We start from the raw sequence: 19,398 nt of genomic DNA, 5'->3' as shown, positions 1-19,398 counted from the left end.
ATCTTGGAGGCTGCTGAATAGGCGATTTTCTGCTGAGTGTGGATACGTATTCACGATATTCCTAGATCGTCGAAATGCGACAAACAGATGCTAAAAGTACTAATTCGGCCCTTTGCAATTTTTTTTTCAGTTGGGGGGTTACCTCTCATATTACAAAGTGACAACGGACCACTGTTCCAAAGCACAGAATTTGTGGAACATTGGGAGGCAAAAAGGAGTAAAGGCTGTAGCAGCAGCAAAACGTGAAGGACGAGGCTGGAGAGAAGCTATGGATGACAACGTACACCCTTTGAGCTACTCGTGGGATGGCGTTATCGTGGAACGTTTCCAAGCTTGTGGGACGACAACACAGCTCTAGACCGCACCGCCGTACGCGAGGACGACACAGTAGCAAAACTACAATCGAAAAGTTCGCCGACAAACATCGGGGAGCGAAAAAAGCGACATTAGAGTCGGAAATAGAGTGGGGGTAGCTATCCCTCGGAAAAGCAAGACCGACCCAGGATTTTCTAGGGACGAGTATAAGGTTCTAACAAGAGAAGGTGCAAATGTTGTGATCGTAAATGAGGCGGCCACTAGGCTGACAAGGACCATAAACGACGTAAAACGTAAAGTTTGCCGGGAATACAGCGCAGTATCGAAAGACGAGATGGAACATAGAGAGGTAGAATCAAGATAAGATCATGCTACACATGAAAAACCCCAAAGAAACAGAAAGGTTCAAAGATTCAATACTGTACTAACTAAAAATCAGAGCTTGAAATAACATATGTGATGGACGTTAGAGACACCTCAGAGTCTCAGTAAGGAGAGTAGAAAAGGGGAAAGATGTAGGGATCGAGTATAGGGTAACAGAAAGATAAGGAATAGTAAAAGTAAAAAGAAGGCAGAGCGTAATGGAATCATAGTACGCCCCAACGGCATGCATATCAGGCAAGATCGCAAACGAGTTCAAATTCAAAATCAGGCGAAAAGCAGAGTGTCAGAAAATTCGAATAAGGCGAATTAGCGAGAGAAGCGAGAAGGAAAGAGAAGGATTAGGAACACGCGAGCCCCACTTGGGCTCGTCAGTCTTGTGGTATGTGTCGTAAAGAGAAGTGATCGATGGAGGATTACTTGAGGTAAACAGAAATAAAACTGTAGAAAATTGGACAAGGTGCAACAGTTGTGTTTGAAAAGAACGGATGGGGCTCAACAGTCACGACAACCGACATACGGTGCACTTGAATAATCGTTGCGGTAAGGCAGTGCTACGGATTCATGTCTCGTTATCGTGTATATAAACACCATTTGATGTGAATACGTTCAGCGACTTCTTGTAAGGACCGTTTTGGATCAAAGAAATTAAAAAAAAAACCAAAAATCATTCATGGCTGAAGTCGAATCCAAATGTTGCGAACAGCCGATGATGAAATTATAATAATTCATAAGTGTTTCATATTAATGTAAACTACTAAACTAAAGAAAGCAGACTTGTTCTTTTTTACAAATTTGGGATAATTAAACTGTTCTTTATATCTTTTTGTAGCATTGGGCACCTAAACATTGCGGTTGTAAGGACCGAACTGAATCAGCACATGGCAAAACGAAGGCGAAGGACACTTTTATGATCGTCAAATATTATTATTGGTACATTCTAAATGTTTGAAATTGTTTAGTGCATGTTTTGGGGATAGAAATCAAATAAGGTTAGGTTAGGTCAGTGTGAACGACCATGCGCCTCCCTCAGAGTATTACTTTGGGCTACTTTGATGAAACCCCTGATGAAAGAAACTGAACAACTCTTTTTTTTATGTTTTAGTCAATTAACAAGTGATTGTCCATTAGCAAATTGACAAGTGAAAAACATGTGGAATAAATGTTTGAAGGGTTTTAATAAATGTTTGAAATGTTTGAAAGGTTATACCATATATTATTTATGATCCTTTCGTGTGTCATAAATACTTGCAGCAGATCAAATAAAATAGCAAAAATAATGAATGAAAGATTGATTGGGTAAAATTTCTTATACAAAAGCTTCCTCTCTTTGATTATTTAAGTAGAATGAAGATCATCCCTTTGATTTATCTGCTCTATCTGAATCTTGAACCGCTCGAGTCTCATCTCAATTGCTGCATGTAACCATGGTTAAGAAATATGAATACAAGAATGACTTGAATTATCGCAGAGGTTTATGGCGCCGCTACCGTTTCCGATTGGATTTACCGGGCGTCCTAAATCAATCAAACGTTAAAACACAATATCTTGCTTTATCATTGAAAAGGTGCCGATATGTTGTTAATCTTATCAATGACTGCAGGTCGACGTCTCTGAGGTGGATTTATCTGCTGACGTCTTTCTTGGGGGTCTCAAGACAAGTATGTGGCAAAAAGGGATTTATTTTATACCATCACCTAGATACGAGTCGTCTTAATTGAACTGAATTTACGAAAACCGGTACGCAGCAGACAGGAATGTTTTTCTTTCGTTCGATGTTTGGGGCTTTTTGTCCGACACAAACAAGCTAATTGTAGAAAAATGCTTTAAGCCATATACTAGAGAATTCAGTTGCATAAGAGTAACACTTTGTATGAACTTAATCGATTCCGTTCCGACCAGTCAAAGCAAGGTGCGGTTTACACACGGTCTCTCCTCTTGACCCAATCACTCCGCGTTGCTACAGACACCGTTTCCGTTCGTTCGATTAAGCGTACGCCTTGAGATCGGCCAACAGCTCGTCGTACAGCAAACGGCGTACGTTGATGGCCCACACGAAGTCGAGATGGTTGAAGGCCGGCAACGGCACCAGGTACCGTTTCACCACATTCGGCAGCTCACGGTACAACAGCTCCACGTCAGCCGGTGTCGCCATCCAGTCGTTCGTGCTATGATAGAACAGGGTTGGCGCTTGAACGTTGGCCAGATTGTACACCGGAGGCGTGAGCTGCCCGTAACGAATCATGTTCATCGCACCGTGGTCGTACTGGCGGAAGATGCGCGAGCGGATCGTCTGCGCGTGGTGCATCATCTGCATCGACGAGGCACCGGCCGGCGAGTGGGCATGGATAACGGGCAACATCGTCTGGAAAAGGGGAACGAAATGGGAAGGTTTGAGCAAGAGTACGTTGGGACAAAACACATACAGTCCCGAATACCTACCGAGTTCACTTCCTCCGTGTTGAAACCGGCGATCAAGAACGTGTTGATCGAACACATGGCCTGGAACGGTGCGCCATCGTGACAGTTCTGCAGACCACCCTGAATATCCATCTCGTTGGTCGGCTCGAACCACCAGGTGCCCATCAGCGACATCATCAGCTCGGTGGTGTACATGAACGTGGCCAGGAACAACACATAGGGGCTGCGCGTGTTGTGCATGTAAGCAGCCGGCGCCAGCGCGTGCATGCTCTTGATGCGCCGATTGTAGTACGGATGCTGCGACATCATCACCCAGTACGCGGTCGTTCCCTGCGAGTGTCCGACGTACTGCAGCGACTGCTGGCCGGTGCGCACCAGGATGTAGTCGATCATGTTCGGGATGTCGATGCTGCCGACCTCGTGCCAGGAAAAGTCCCAGAACACTTGCGTTTCGTTGCTGCGGAAGCGGTGCCGGCGGGAGTACCGATTGCCACGCGCATTGCCCATCCACACGTCGTACCCGGCGTCGGCCAACATGTACGCCAAGGCGGTATCCGGACCCATAAGGATGTAGTCGGCGGACGAGCTGAGCATGCCGTGCTGCAGCAGCACAACCGGTTTGCCGGGGGCGGGCGGGGACAGCGGGCTTCCCGGGCACCGGTGCAATCCCAGCAGGTATCCATCGTCCGTTTCGATGATGTGTTCTTCCGCCGGGTAACCGTATTTGCGCAACAGTCCAAGCTAAGGCATACAAAAGGAAATAAATGCAATAAAACCGTATAATCAACGTTACGCCACGCATGCTTACCGAATCAAGATGTGCGTCCTCGATGATGTCCGGATGGACCTGACACTCAACTCCGCTCGCCACAAGCAGCACTGCTGCCGCGAGGGCACTTACCACCACACTTCTCATGCTAAACAACAGTTTCTTCACAGTCCTAAACACAGTTTCTTCTCCGACACCGTCGTAAAGTATGAAGCATGCGCTCGATCCTGGGGGTCACTTAAATAGGCCCGGGCAGACGCCTTATCTGAAGCTAAACTCCCCAAAAACGATAATCCGGTAAACGAAATGGCACACCCAAATCCATCCACCGTCCATAATCGACCCCCCCACCGACGAAATTTCTTGTCTTATCACGCGTAGTATCGATGACGATCTTTCTCGTGACTTTTTTTTCTGCTCGATTAGTGCGATCCGATATCTTCACCGGTCACCCATAATCACGGCGTACGCTGCATTCTTTAGGGGCTGAGGTTTATAGTGACAACACATCGCACTCCGATTAATTTAAAATATTGTCCGTCACGTTTCGAGCGATATTTAAGCCCGGCTGATCTGTCTCGACTCGGAAGAGCGATAAGGGAGATGCATTGTTTTGGGTCGACGAACGACGCGACGCTCGATCGCGTTACTAATATTTGCTTTTATTGGTTAAGATGTATTAGACTATTAATTGGAATCATTTATCAACCTCGGAAAACAGTAGACGATGAATGATCCAAAGGAATGATATTTTAACTGATTTCCAAACAGTCGTTTGCTCACTAAGTTGCCCGGAAAACAAACTGATTTGTTTACAAATAACCTGATAAAATCAACAATACAATATAAAAAGTTTTTAAATAAATTTCCTTAAAAATTGTTACCAGAATCCACTTATTTATCGTCAAAATAGCTTTCTTTCAAAACAAAACAAACAATTCCACAGTAATGGGATTTTTATACGTTTTATTACAAAAAGCAGATTTACAATAATTTTACGGGTGAATGTAATATTAACAAGCGTACACTTTGCTATTGTAATTTTCGTCAGTTTTTTTTTGTCCTTTTTTATTTTGTCGCTCAGTATATACCGTTAATTTAACTCGCTTTTACTCGTAAACTGCTAGTTGCATCCGTTTGAAAGATGTGGCGAGTGTAAATTGTAGATCAAACCCAGCATCTTTACATTTACATTATTAATAGGTTTATTAACATTAATGGTTCTACAAAAACTAAAGCTTACAGACCAATAACTTCATGTGTTTTTTTTTTCGTCATACATTCACTACATGATAGTAAGTCATTTTCACGATAATTTTACATACATATATGTTTATGATTAAACTCCCCAGTGCTAGTGTTTGATGTCGATTCGTTAGTACAGTTTTTCGTTTGCTTTGTGGATTTTTGCTACTTAAAAGTAACAAGAAGTAGAGTACGCTACGTTCATATTGCGCTCCTGCACTTTATTTGAACGTTCACACTAAGTGGTTCCTTTATGCGCTATCGCTTTATATGACAACGGTTACTCTTACTCTAGAACTGGCAAATTCTCACCTTCTAAGAGTCCGAACGTTACGAAATGAATGAAAATATATATGCCGATTAGACATTCGCAGACTTCTTCCCCGACAGTCTTCTGATCCTCCGATGTGACGTGCTTTCTATGAACAAAGCAATTGAAGCAAACCGAAAACGGCAATCACCATGTTATGGGTGGGCGCCATTTACATTTTACTTCAATTTCAGTTTTTGTTTTCAGGTACAGATATTAATTTCGTTAATTAAAACCTATATATTACTTTACGTTACTATTTATATATGTACAATAGATTTTGCATCATTGCTCTTTACGGGGCAGCAGCTAGCTTTTTCTTATGAGCATTAGCTACCTGCACCGCAGAGTCATAGTTTAGTTACTATAGGTAAAGTAGAAAGCGTATAAAGAGTAAGGTACTCCTTTAATCCCTTCTCGTAACTTTAGATTAAATGCTATGAAGTCCTGTCCATCTATTCGCGAGATTTTCCAGGACGAGGACCGTCCAACGAATCGCATCATGAAGAGAATCCTAAGTTTTTGATCTTTTAACTTACACCATACTGCGAACGTGAAAGGACCTCTTGTTGAGTTCTCGTTGTTTGCTAAACACTGGAGTTACTTAAAACAAAATACCATCAAACTACGCAAGAGACCATATTTTCTTTATCGATCTTACCTTCGAAACATACGCCAAAAAAACTTCCTGCCGTGAACTTTAGTGTGTCAACCGGTATTTTAAGATGCTCTCGTTGAATAGGGTAAAATACTAGTATCGTGCTCAAGCCTAAAAGTTAGTCGAAGATATTAGGTTTTTGCCTTCAACGTACGATAATTCGATTGTTTAGTATTGAGTTGTGTTATTAGATCTCAAAGAGATAGTTTACTACATACAACTTGCATTACATTGAATGCACCACCGTCATTATTTTGTGTACAAACAAATTAGACGGCTTGCAATATCAAGGTTTGCGTATTAAAAATCCAGAGCTTTTTTTATCATGAAGTTTAACTATTTCACCTTCCAAAGCCATGGGCTCATTACAAAGATATGCAGAAGTTGAAGCCAATTGTCAACTACTGTAGAAGAGAAACAACAAAGTACATTGAATCTTTCTAAAACTGTATATTACATTCATCCATGGTACCTTAAAGTGAACTCTAAAAAGAAAAAAAAGCTGCCGGAACAACATCTACATGAATAGGTGATGTCAAACTCCGCTGATGTTTGGGTAATCAATGCCAAATGCCCATCAAATGCAGGGAAAATTCCAACATGAAGACGAACTGTTAAGGACAAACAAACACTGTCAACACGATGATAGCGATAAATCTTAAAGCGTCATCCCGCATAAAACCGGAACCTTAACCACCCACACGCCACCAAAAACTTACGTATGCACTAGCCCCCGAATGTCGTTCCCGTTGTTCGGCGATTGCAGCATCTGCTCGGTACTGCAAATGTCCGCACCGTCCAGCATCTCGTCGTCGACATTCTCGAGGAAATCGCCCAGAAAGTTGGCCGACTCGACCGCCATATCGTCGAGCGATTTCACGTGCTCCAGAGCACGCTCGATGTCGTCTTCAACTTCGCGGGTCGTGCCCTCGAACGCCGTACTCGTGTCGTGCTCTTCTTGGTCTAAAATACCATACAACACATGGGGGGTAAAATGGTGCCTCCCTGTGGCCCGACGATCCGAGAATGGTTAAGATACTTACCGCCGCTAGCAAACAGCAGCTCGTTCAATGCGTCCGGTGCCAGCTGACTGAGCACATTGGTGTTGAGCAGGTTACCGATTTCGAACGGTATAATCTCCTCTGCAAAAGTCAAAGAAATTCTGTGTTTAAAATGTTGTTGTAAAGTCGAGCCCAGGGGATGAAGCCTTATAGCAGAGAGGAAGTGCCCCGCGAATCATCTGGGCATGACACGTTAGCTTTTCTACTTTAAGAGAACTCATAGTTGGACAATTCAATCCCCGTAAAAATAAAGGTAAACCGTAACGAAAACATTCCAGTTTTTCATAATCTACTGAACACACCCTCCCGAATCGCGTTTTGCCAAAACTTCTAGTGTGCCCGACGAAAATGAACTCACCTATCACTTCTTGCGTTGCCATCAGTTCTGATTCCGATAAGCCTCCGACGCCGGTATCCTCGGAGCTTGCATAGGCGGAACTGTTCTCACAGATCGTCAGCAGATCCTGGTTGGTGGATGTGTTCAGCATGGGCTGCATCGAGTGCGGCCCGTTGTTGTATTGCAGTTGTTGTTGTTGTTGTTGAAGCATTTGCTGCTTTTGCTGCTGCTGCTGGTGGTGGTGTTGATGCTGCTGCTGTTGGAGCTGTAGTTGCTGTTCTTGCATGTAGTTCAGCATCAGCTGTTCATCGGGCAGCTGCTGATGGTGGTGGTCTAGCTTGAGGATTTCGTGTTCTTGGCTGTGCTGTTGCTGTAACGTATGATCGACAAGCTGCATTGGAGTGTCGTCTTGCTGGGCATGATATACCGTCGATCCGATGATACCGTGTGACTGGCTGTTGTCAGCATTCATCAGCGGAATGTGCTGAACTCCGTTGCTGAGCGGGACGTTTTGGTGCAGGACCATCGTGTTGCTCTGTTGCTGTTTGACCGGAACAGAATCCACCATTCCACCATTTGCCACGAACGGCCGCCTATCATGCTCATAAACCGGCACCGTGTGCTCTACAGTTAGCAGGGGTTGAACCATTCTATTATTATACGTAGCATTAACCATCGCTTTATGCTGCGTATGTTGTAGGTGCTGGTGCTGCTGGTGCTGTTGCTGCTGTTGCTGCTGGTGCTGTTGCTGTTGCTGCTGTTGCTGCTGGTGCTGCTGTTGCTGCTGGTGCTGCTGTTGCTGCTGTTGCTGCTGTTGCTGCTGGTGCTGCTGTTGCTGATGGTGCTGCTGTTGCTGCTGCTGTTGCTGCTGTTGTTGCTGCTGTTGATGCTGTTGATGCTGTTGTTGCTGCTGTAGCTGCTGTTGCTGCTGCTGTTGCTGCTGGTGTTGCTGCTGGTGTTGCTGCTGCTGTTGCTGCTGCTGTTGCTGCTGCTGTTGCTGCTGCAGTTGCTGCTGCTGTTGTTGCTGATGTAGCGGCTGTTGCTGCTGCTGTTGCTGGTAAACGATGTTGGCAGGTGATTGAACGACCACATTACCCTGTACACTAGCCGTCTGGTTTGGAGGTACACAATGGGCATGCTGCTGTTGGTTGACAGTAACAAACTGTTTGTAGTGCTGCTGGTGCAGCTGCAACTGCTGTTGTAGTGGAGACAGCTTCTTCTTCTTTTTCGGTCGCTTTTGAGGACGCACCACAACCACTGGAGGAGCGGATTTTACCTTCTTACGAGACGCAATCAGGGTCGAGCTCGTAGGAGCGCCCGATGTCACAGTCGTAGCTGCCAAAACGGCCGCGGCCACCGAAGGCGATTTCTTCTGCGAGCGCACCTCCTGTGACATCTTGTCGTGATTGTCGTGCTTCCAAGCATGTTCCTTACACAGCACCAGCTCGTGGCTGATGTCGAACACCGGCTGCCTGCACTGACTGTTGTCTGCGAACTTGGCAGTACAACGCTGGAACAGGCGCTGGTCCTTGTTTTCCGTTATGTGATTATAGCAGTGCGACGTCATAACGAGAGCAGACTGACCACAGCCTTCGTGGATGCACTTCGGCTTTTCGCTGAATGTAGAAGAAAAAACATACACCGATTAGTAAATGGAGGAGAAGTCATCTTGCACCATCATGTAAACCTTTGTACACAGTAGTTTTCTTTCTCGCTCTCTCTCTTTCTTTCTCTTACCTTTCCTGGGTCATCGCCTGCTGTCGCCGCTTATCCAACCTTTTGATCAGCGTAGCCATAGATTCGAGCTTCCTCTTCGCGGTTGAAATGTGTCGCATCCGCAGCCCATTGCGACACTGGACCACCCGCCGCTGTAGGTAGGCCTTTTTCAGCTCCAGCCGTTCGTCGCGCGTCAACATACGTATCTGGAACTTGACGTCGTGCAAACTGTCCGTGTGTTTGTTGTTCCTGCCACCTCGCATACCACTCGCCTGCCGCGGATTCATTCCCCATCCTGTCGTACTGTTGGGTACGGCGGTGATCGCTATCGATTCCTCGTACCAGAAGGAGAGCGTGTTGGGGCGCTCTTCGTACACGTCGTCGTCCGACTCATCGCCCGGATCCTTCAGATCGAACATGTACGCGCCTGGTGCATGCCATTCCCTCACCTTGGGACGAGTTATTGGCACGGCGACCGCACCCGGAACCTTAGGAGCGACAAACTTCAGCTTCACTGGTTTCATCTCACCGCCGTCCTGCTGATTGCAATCGGCACCGAACAGTTTCCGAGCGCTTTCCTTCTTCACTTTTGTTGACTTTGGGGTGGGCATGGAGGAGGAGGAGAACGCGGGTTTGCATTCTACCCCACCACGGTACGTTTCGGGAGCCGCGGGACGCGCCATTTTTGCAAACGCAGCCTGAAACGATTCGGGTTCAGGTCCACTAGCTGCCGCGCCCGGAACGCTGCCTAATGACATCACGAGTGAAGTGGGCAATGGAGCGCATTTTGGTTTTCCCTGCCGTTCTTCGACCAAACGTTGATTGTACGTACGCTTGCCGGCTTTCGGCTGCTTTGCAGTCGTTTTGGTAACCGACTTTCGACCGGACTGTTGCTTTATCTTCGCACCACCGTTCCGTTCGTTCACGACGTTCGCCTCCAGTCTACTGGCTTGTTCGTTAATCGATCCGAAGACATGGTCGGCAGGGCTTGCAGCTATCTCCTTTTTCGCCTCGGACACCATCACGCTCAATGGACTGCGCGACAGCGTACTATCAGCAGCAGCACTGTTTGTCACCAGCGTCTGTTGCTGTGATAACACTTTCTCCGTGGCTGCTCCGATCAGCAAACTTTGCTGCCCGGAGGAGCGTCGTGCCGACGGTAGTGCTTGATTGTCGAGCAAAGTTGCAGTTTTGCTCACCCCCGTCGTATTTACGGCGCCAACGACCGGGCTACTGTTCACCTTTACAAGGAGTGATCCATTCGCTACGCCCGTCATGATCGGAGAGGAACCTGGCGAGGATAAAGATCCAGAAGGTTTCGGCGGTGTTTGCTGCGTTCCCTGGCGCCCTCCTTTCGTTTGTGGCAACTGTAGTTGCTTTCGCTGCGATGCTTGTTGTTGCTGTGGAGGAGACGACAGTTGTTTTGTCTGCTGTTGCTGTTGCTGCTGCTGCTGCTGCACCAGCAATGACTGTTTTTGTTGCTGTATTTGCACTGCCTGCGACGAGTGATTTATTTGCAAAGCTGATTTTTGCGATTGAACTTGCCTAACGTGCTGAGTCGGGCCTTGGGTCGATGAATTAACGACTCCTTCTTGTTTTTGCTGCGATTGCAGGGATATAGTCGAGGACGCTTGTAGCAACGGCTTTGGAGCCTGCTTTGTTTGAAACTGTTGCTGATTCTGAAAAGCGATGGCATTACTCAGCGCTTGTTTTTGCTTCGTTTGCTGAAGAAGCAGCTGAGATTGTTGAGTTTGTTGCAGTTGCAATGCCTGCTGCGTTCCCTGAAGCTGTGATCGCGATGGGGATTGCTGGATGATTTGTTGTTGCTTCAGTTGTTGCCCAAGTGATTGTGGTGGAACTTGTACGACCTGCTGTTGCAACTGAGTAACCTGTTGCTGCTGTTGTTGTTTAACGAGCGAGTTTCTCAGTGCTGCTATACTTATCGGATTCGAAATGTGAGTAGTCCCTGACAGGCTGCCGTTGTTTGGCGCTTGCAGATAAATTTTACCCTGAGACTGTGGTTGAATAAGCCGAATTTTTGTCGGTGAAACTGAAGGAACCGTCGGAACACCCGAGATATTCCGATTAGCCGTAGTGATGACAGCCGGTGTTGCGGTATTTGTCACCGAAATCGAGTTTGTATTCATTCCAGTGTTACCGGTTGTTGCCAGTAATTTCCTTGCCCCGTCGGTACCGCTTGTGGTCACCTGAATGAAGCTTCCCTGGGGCAGTGTACCACTAGCAGACACGCCTTTGCCCAGCTGTTGGGGAGGAATTTTGATGAACTTCAGTATGGAACCACCGGCCGTCGACAGGACGGTCGATTGTTGCTGTAAAACTCGCGGCTGCTGCTGCAGCGGAGATACCACTTTGGGCCCACTGGCTACGACCGCGGTAACCATCGGTGATTTCTGCTGCGGGGCTACCTTCTTAGACTGCTTCCCGACAGTAACCATCGGTTGCTGGGACTGAGCTACGGTGTATTGGAGCGGAGACTGCTGTTGCCGTATCTGCACAGCTGGTTTCGTAAATGGTTGTGTTACCGCAACAGCTGAGGACGTTCTCTGCACACCTGCCACGGCTGTTGCTGGCGTAGTCGCTACTACGCCATTGTAGCGAACTTTTAGTGTCGGTGATGACCCGACCCGTAGCTGCTGGGATGGGGTGGTCACGACAACATTATCCTTCGCAGCATTGCCATTCGAGACGGATGTCGCGAGCAACAAACTGGCCCCGGATGAGACGATGGTCGTATTGGAGTTGGCGGCGAGTGCATTTCCGCTGGTGCTGGTGCTATTATTGATACTGCTATTGCTAACGGCACTCGAGTGATTTGCGTACACCAGTGAGTTTGCCTGCAATGGTGCCGATTCCGTGAACGCGTACGGATCCTCCTGGGTTCTGGATGCTTGCTGACATGACATGACCTAGAGAGGGCTATGCTAGTTAGCTTTAGCACTCGCAATTCAAAGTATGCTGCTTTCAGTTTTTGCTTCCCTCGAAAGTGAACCTACAAGTAAAAGAAATTTTTAAATACGCTATCATAAACTCGTCTTGGAACAATTATTCAAGATAGGTGGAAACGTGGTAACACGATCTTTCAACGACGATTTACCAAAGCACGCCGTGTATCAAAACCCGTGTCTATTGTTGTACCCATTGCATCGCAAACATTGCGCAAAGTACATTCGTCGTCGTGGTACACACAATTTACGAGCACCCCACGCATACAAGGAAATGTGTGTTGAAACTGCGCGCTTTTTTCCCTTCCACTCTTGGCCCGGTTAAGTGAATGTACTTCAGCGTAGCATACGCAAAATTGCGCTGATTTTGCACTTTTGAACGGGGTATGCGATGCGACTTTGTAGCAATAAGTGTATAATAGCAAGGGCCACGAACAATTTGCAAAAACCCCGTATTTCCTATGGTTTATAAATGTAACATTTCTGCCACATTTCGCCGTCACGGATAGACCTTGTTTGTGGTAATTAGTAATACAAACCGATCGATGAGACATCGATACTGTTATTGACTAGTTGAACACTACTTAATTTTACGGAGTAGTAGGCGGGATTTACGCGATTGCTTCACTTCGATTCCTTTGGCTTTCCCGATTTTTTACATTATTATTGAAAGAACTCTGGGAGCGGTACGCCAACTGCCTACTAGGCCAAACAGTACTTTGCGCTTTGACTTCATTGCCGGGAAAATTACTATCGGGTCCATTCGACCACATTTTGTTTGGCACTTAAACATACCGTAGTGAAAAAACACTCCTTATGTGCGGCAGCTGCTTCGAAAGTATCGGATTGCTGTTGCTGTGGCTGCTAGTGGCTAGGCCGTTTTTTTTTTTCCTGCTTTTTGCAAGTCTAGATGTTTTTACTGCTGTTGTTGCCTCTTGCGTGATTACTTCACATGTAGCCCACTTTTGTCTCCTTTGCCTTGCCGTGTCTCGGGCAACTTTCGGTACACAGTTATCTGCAACGTAACGCAAAATGGTCAGTCTAACGATCGAACAACTATTCACTCCATTTTGCCCATAGTTGAATGCACTATTTTAGCCTTTTTGCCAAATGTTTCACTTATCGCAGACTGGGAATTTTTCTTTTCATCTCAAGCTGTCAAATGTGCTGCGACCCTTCGAGAGGGAAAAGCGTATGAGTTACCGCCCGCAATTTGACAGCAAGCACTCACCGATCTAGAATGTGCCACCCATTTTTGTTACCCCGCAACGTTTCCCTTCGCCTACTCTGAAAAGCGGCGCCAGAGTTTATTTTGTTTGCGAGACCAGAGCTCTGAGCCAATAAGCTGACCTTTATTTTTTTAATTTTTTTTTTTTGCCAAACCATCTATCTTTTACTGATCTATTTCCCAAACAACGTGTAGTGTCTGGTATTGGTTAATAGCTGGGCAGTAAATAGATTACAATCCCAACAATCAAAACTCTGGTGATCCTAGGTATAAAACTTCCCATGTTTAATGTTTAAACATTTTCTATTTTTTTCTAAACAACTTGTAAACATTACTCCCGGAATCTGTGTCATTGGTAAAGGTCGTTTGTATTTGGATGCTCGTACTATCGTACCCGGTGTAACGTTTCTCTTCCAGCAGTGTTCTATTTTAGCGAACGTGTCGGTAAACGAAACAAAAAGTCTATTTAAGTACCAACCCCCACCTTATGGTCCGGAGAAACCACCCACAAGGGCAACAAAAAGTCAACGAACCTTTTGATGGCCATAGAAATGGCAACGCGTCTTGTTTCACACAACCTACACATAAAAAAAACCATCGTATACTACGCTTCTTGCCGTGGGCACGTTTGTTCTATTAGCTAATTCCATCTTTCCGGATGGAGAAAACATCTCCAAAAAGCAAGCGAATTCGCTCATGGCTGTTGATCACGCAGAAGGAAAAGAAACGAAACCCTCTAATAACAAGTTGAATAATGATTCATGGAAGATTTCTCAAAGCAGCGTAGAATTTCCATCCGCTTTCCGGCTTTGTTTTCATTCGCCGCGCCCTTTCCACACCTCCCGCGTTGCACACTTCCATCCTTGTTCTATTCACGAAAACATCCGATTTTTTTCTCACTCTACCACCTTTGCAGCCGCAACAACACTCCACTCTACCTTCTGCACCGCATGCTCCGCTTCCATGCACATCATGCTCTTTGTAGGCAAAAATCCGCTATCCAAAGATAATGCAAACAGGAACAAATGTTTCCTCCATCATATTACACTTACCCTTGAATGTTTGCAGTGCGTTTCGTAACGAAATCGTACGTTTTAATAGAACTTTCACCCCGATAAATATCAATGCCGTGGGACAGCCAACACGACTTGTCCTGTCGGATTCGTCGGCATTTGACAGCCAAGCCTTTGCGAAGCGCGTGCATGTGAATTTGACACCTCAGGCGCGTAACTCACCGGGTAACTCAACTCACTTACGTTCGATGGATTCAAAAGAACAGTTTTCCAAATAACATAACGAAATTAAGTCTTGTGTGTATATATTCTGAATAGAAAAACCTCATCAGCGGCATTAAATTGCATTAGATTGAATCACGCTGCACATTGTTGGGGCCATACATTTCATCTGATCGATCTGTCACGTTTCTACACTTAAAAACGATCATGGATCTAGATGGTTTAATTCTTTGATGTTTGTCTATAAAGTCGGCCAATTATATGTAAAAATACTGCCGATATTTGCAGTCGATCATATCGATTTATTTATCGCAAAAACAAAACTATAACTTAAAAACAAAATAATCACTGAAAAACGATCGCTGGGACGGGGCTGGGATCGATCGAATGGATTCTGGCTACATTTTCATTTGCCGTCCCAGCTTTGAATTTTACCATTTTCGTATGCAAGATTGATGCGTAGCTTTGGCACGTACTTTCCCGCCTTTATTAGCTCCATGTTTTCGTCGTCGAAGAACTAAAACAGAATACCACATCGGAACCGTAAAAATGAAACAATCCATAATGGATGGCCTGCACACTGCCAAAGAATACTCACCAAACATTGGGAAATAAATTTAAGATATTTCCTTTCCATCTGTTGATTGACTTCTTTCAAGATTGATATGCTAAAAGGAAGAAATTGGGGAAAACAATGAGTACTAAATTAAGGCGAAGCAGCTAAGGCAGACTTGACACTGCGGTGACTTACTTTTCGTCATTGCACAGTCGCTGCACAATATATTGGCAAATTTTGGTGTTACAGTCAACATCGAAGAGTGGTATTCCAAAATTGATATCCAGTAGAGTCCAATCCTGAGGTGAACATGTGAAATAATCTTTAGTTAGTACACCATACCGAAATCCGCCAGAATTTATCTCACTCACCTCTGCGGCATTCTGAAGGGAATTTTTCCTTGAGATTTCTATAAACAAAAAAAAAGAAAGACCACCAAATTAAACACGTCATTCAACAGATTAAATGGGTTCAGTTACTATACCTGTGTCGGAATCAGATTCTGCCGCTTGCAATACTGTTTGATCATCATTTCCTTCTTCGACACTTCCATTCGTTCCCTCGGCAGTGCATAAATCATCAGTAGTCATAGTTTCTTCTGTTTTCCCCGAAGAAGGTTCTGTACTCATTTTGGTAAGCTTTCCCGGTTTGGATGCGTTCTTGTGCTTCTTATCCGTATGCCTCTTAAGTACGACGGTTTGGTTGCAATCGTTACAACCTGGAAGAATAACGAGCAAAGATTGTTACTATCCCGTTACACGGTAAAACCAAACTCTACCCACCCAGGTCAGGGACTCCGGTGTTTATAAACGTCACATAACCGAACGTTTGCTCCATGTTGATGACCTGCGAGAGTCCATTCCAAGCGCCATGTTGTCCCCAAGTGTTATTTTCATCTAGAATTGCAAGCAAGAGAGTTTAAATAATGTCTTCCCACCCGCACATTATTTGTATGTGGTTGACCTTACCGTTGATGTTAAAGGGAAACGGTTCGTAATGCACCTTTGCTGGTTCGCTAACCCCGTATCCCTGTATGAGCAAGCACTCGTTCTTCAAGTGTTCGTTTAGCGTGTAAAACTTTTCCGAATTTAGCACGTACGAGTCGGTGTTGACGATTGTAATAAGCAGCTTTCCGTATCCGAGAAATATTCGAGGCAAAGTTTTCAATACAGTTCCTGCAAAAGTAAACCACGTTAACGTTTTAATTTGATCGTAATCATTGCATCAATTGTACCTTTCTTCAGGAACAAGGACGGTGGCCCGTAACCACCCATGTGGTAGTAAAACAGCTTCGACCAAATGTGCGAATCGGCCGAGCTTTGGTAGAATTGGCCGAAGAAGGGAATGGTGAACTGACTAGACAGCGACCCGGACAGGGGTGCGGCCGATATAAGGTACTTGTACTTGCGCTCCATTAGTCTGTTTCTCGTGTGAACGTCCAGGCCCTCGATACTTTCCAGTCGCAGCAGATCCAGCTCGATCTTTAGCGAGCTCTTCAACGCCACGATCGTCGATCGGAGTAGCACCGCGTGGTTAAAGTACCGGCTTACGTCTCCCTCGGATTCCGCATCGAGCATTGATACCTTCTCCAGTTCCTCCAGCAAATCAGCCATTCCTTCGTCGCACAGCTTGCCCACCTCGAAAAGCGTGATGGCGTGCGTCTTCAAACCGGGCGACAGGTTTCCCATCATCAGGAAGGCCGTCAGCGTTGAATCGAACAGGAATCCGACACGCTTCCCTTTAGCGACCAGAGCGGCACTTTCCGTGGGCGATTTTTCTTTGACCAAGGCCGACGAAAGAACATCGCTGGCTGTTGGGGACGTTGGACTGGCTGGATCGGACGAAGGAAAGAACGGAACGGATGGTAAACTCCCATCCGGCGACGGTTTCACCTCGAGAGGCACCTCGGAAAGGAGTAAGGCGTGGTAGTTGTAAGCAGCCGCATCATCACCGCTCTCCGTTTGCTGTTTGAGCCAACTTTCATCCATTTTGTACTCGGTGAAGGCGTTTTTTATTTTGGCAAACCCGAGCCGGCAGAAAAGCGAAGTGGCTTGCTTCACCGTATCCATGTGAACTTGAAGTATCTGCGATAGCTAAAATTACAAACCGAACGATAATGCATCAACATAGCATTCATCGGCATCCGTATGGTCATCTATTATACCTCTGAAATCGAACACTGCTCGTCGGTCGTCACGAACACATTGTATAGCAGGTTTTCGAAATAGTCCCCGGCCACACGATTCATCACAAAATTGCGCAACGGTGGAATGTTTATACGATCATCACCACTGATCGGAACGTCCAGATATATCAACCCCTTCCGATAGAGCTTCTGCACCGTTTCTAGATTTAGTGTGCCGGCCGTTTGCGGACCGCAGTCAATCAACTGATCGATCAAATTAATTTCCTCCATGCTGAGGTTCTGGAAGAGATAAGAGCACATGTTATTAGGTTCATTTTTACAGTTTTTGTGTATGTTCAATCCTATACGTACCTCGACATCTTTCTCCAATATGTGACCAATCTCGACTATCCACCACGGATGCATCGTAACGGTACGGGGGAACTTTGGCAGGAAGTGGTAGGGATTCTTCTTGAAGAACGACCTCGGTGAGCTTGACTTCAGATCGCTCGAAATGGACAGATACTCGTTCCGACCAATTCCCAGCACCCGCAGACAGTCGGCAGCCGTGAAGTTGGGCAGTGCATCATAGTTTTTATCGTGTGTTAGCAGGAATGCAATCATATCTACAAATAGACAGACCAACAACACACTTCCGGTACGTTAGAATATGCTCCCCATAAGGAGAACTAGGGTGTTAAAAAATGGCAACCGCTTGGGGATTTTCGATATGCGCTGGTATACGTATCGGCCCCAAATACTTGAAGTACCTGTATAGTAGTTGAACGGCGTCACACGCAATCCCTTGGTGATAACGTCCGCAAGGTGATAAGGGAAAATGTGCAGCGCTTGTATGTTCACCTCCACTAGCCGCTCGTAGTATTTTTTCTCATTTTTCGACACTCCGTACACTGTGGGAAGGAATGAAATGTTATCGTATGGCCATGTCTGCTCCTATAGCGCCGTCATGAAAAGTTACCTATATTGCCACGAAAGCGGAGTTGATTGAGGAGACTGTAGTCCAGGATTTGCCTCCGATAGTCATTTTCGTCGATGTTCAATGCCTGTTTAGTGGACGGAAGAACGATGCACTTGCTTATCAACAACACCCACGACGGAGGCCCTCTTCGTTATGGAATATTTACCTTTCGTACGTCGATACTCAGGTCCTTCCAGGCGATATTACGACGTATGCATTCCTCCACCTTGCTGGACACGAATCCGGATCCCATCGTGAATTATTTGGCACCACACGCACGCGGAATGTTTAAAAAACAAACAAGGGAATGTGACGAAGCTCGGCGTTGAAAACAAAAACACCCCCACGGGATGTTGTGATTACATCGAAGGGAAGCACAGCTGTGAGCTGCAGTTAAAATTTCGCGTGACGTGTACGTCGAACGATGTTGCAAAGCACTGAGTCTGGAACAAGGTTATTGGAAAAGCAGGTTGGATACTACAAACTACCTAATCAACCGACTGTAGCTAAAAGCTGTGCGTAAAAGCACAAGCATAGCTTTTGTACGAGCTTTTGGTCATCAAATTAGCAGGAACGAAAAGTTACCAGAAATGCAAGAGAACGGAAATTTAAATTTAATTTATCTTTTCGATTTCTGTCCAAAGTATATCGCGTATTTATACATTACCTCGTTAAGCGCTATGAGTGAATTGCACTGCTTTCCGTTCTGCCAAAGATTCGCCGGCCTACCCAACGGGCTGTGACGGTCCCACGGGACCGACGTAGCGCTTAATGCGTTAACATAACTTTTGAAAAAAACGCAGATTATCCGGAAAAAAATATTTGGCTTCGTTTTTTTCTACAATGAACAAACATGTCCATTTAACCTTTTGCGCTGTTCAAATGCTCACCGACTTACCGAATTCACTCATTAAACACAGCAAATCATTAAAATATGATCGTAGAAATAAACACGCGCGAAAAACAAAACCAACTTTTGAGGTCATCATGATTGGAAGGACCGAACCGACGACGGTACCTGTCAGTTTTATCGACGCTGTCCCATAGAAACAACACTTTGGAAAAAAAGCGAAAAATGGCAAGCCGCTGCTGTAAAACA

The 19,398-nt window shown here is 45.6% G+C and overlaps 3 protein-coding genes across 4 annotated transcripts; all 3 read right to left on the bottom strand.

Moving 5' to 3' along the window:
* Positions 1–2,683: 2,683 nt before the first annotated feature.
* LOC131258778 (lipase 3-like) lies at positions 2,684–4,033 on the bottom strand. The gene is made up of 3 exons (XM_058260157.1): positions 3,926–4,033; positions 3,139–3,858; positions 2,684–3,061 (listed from the first exon to the last, which is right to left on the bottom strand). Exons 1-3 carry the CDS (start codon positions 4,031–4,033, stop codon positions 2,684–2,686), a joined length of 1,206 nt encoding a protein of 401 aa, XP_058116140.1.
* A 1,090-nt stretch (positions 4,034–5,123) lies between these two features.
* On the bottom strand, positions 5,124–14,540 carry LOC131271689 (uncharacterized). Of its 2 annotated transcripts, XM_058273195.1 has the most exons (7): positions 14,457–14,540; positions 12,972–13,191; positions 9,235–12,223; positions 7,519–9,113; positions 7,143–7,241; positions 6,819–7,062; positions 5,124–6,210 (listed from the first exon to the last, which is right to left on the bottom strand). In XM_058273195.1, exons 3-7 carry the CDS (start codon positions 12,135–12,137, stop codon positions 6,162–6,164), a joined length of 4,890 nt encoding a protein of 1,629 aa, XP_058129178.1. In that variant the 5' UTR covers positions 12,138–12,223; positions 12,972–13,191; positions 14,457–14,540; the 3' UTR covers positions 5,124–6,161. The 2 variants fall into 2 exon arrangements, with proteins under 2 accessions (XP_058129178.1, XP_058129180.1); XM_058273197.1 differs by lacking the exons at positions 5,124–6,210; positions 14,457–14,540 and adding an exon at positions 6,230–6,710 and having other exon boundaries at positions 12,972–13,802.
* A 422-nt stretch (positions 14,541–14,962) lies between these two features.
* LOC131271900 (protein FAM91A1) lies at positions 14,963–18,603 on the bottom strand. Its single transcript, XM_058273469.1, has 13 exons — positions 18,466–18,603; positions 18,300–18,384; positions 18,091–18,231; positions 17,693–17,946; positions 17,360–17,620; positions 16,430–17,288; positions 16,164–16,370; positions 15,978–16,091; positions 15,680–15,913; positions 15,567–15,604; positions 15,391–15,494; positions 15,238–15,307; positions 14,963–15,156 (listed from the first exon to the last, which is right to left on the bottom strand). The coding sequence occupies exons 1-13, from the start codon at positions 18,550–18,552 to the stop codon at positions 15,046–15,048; spliced, it is 2,565 nt and encodes an 854-aa protein (XP_058129452.1). The 5' UTR covers positions 18,553–18,603; the 3' UTR covers positions 14,963–15,045.
* Between the last annotated feature and the right edge of the window lie 795 nt (positions 18,604–19,398).

This window comes from Anopheles coustani, chromosome 3 (genome assembly GCF_943734705.1).
Source record: "Anopheles coustani chromosome 3, idAnoCousDA_361_x.2, whole genome shotgun sequence".
In the NCBI taxonomy this organism is placed as follows: Eukaryota; Metazoa; Arthropoda; class Insecta; order Diptera; family Culicidae; genus Anopheles; species Anopheles coustani.
Note: the sequence above shows the minus strand (reverse complement) of the source record. Positions and strands in the feature narration are given on the sequence as shown.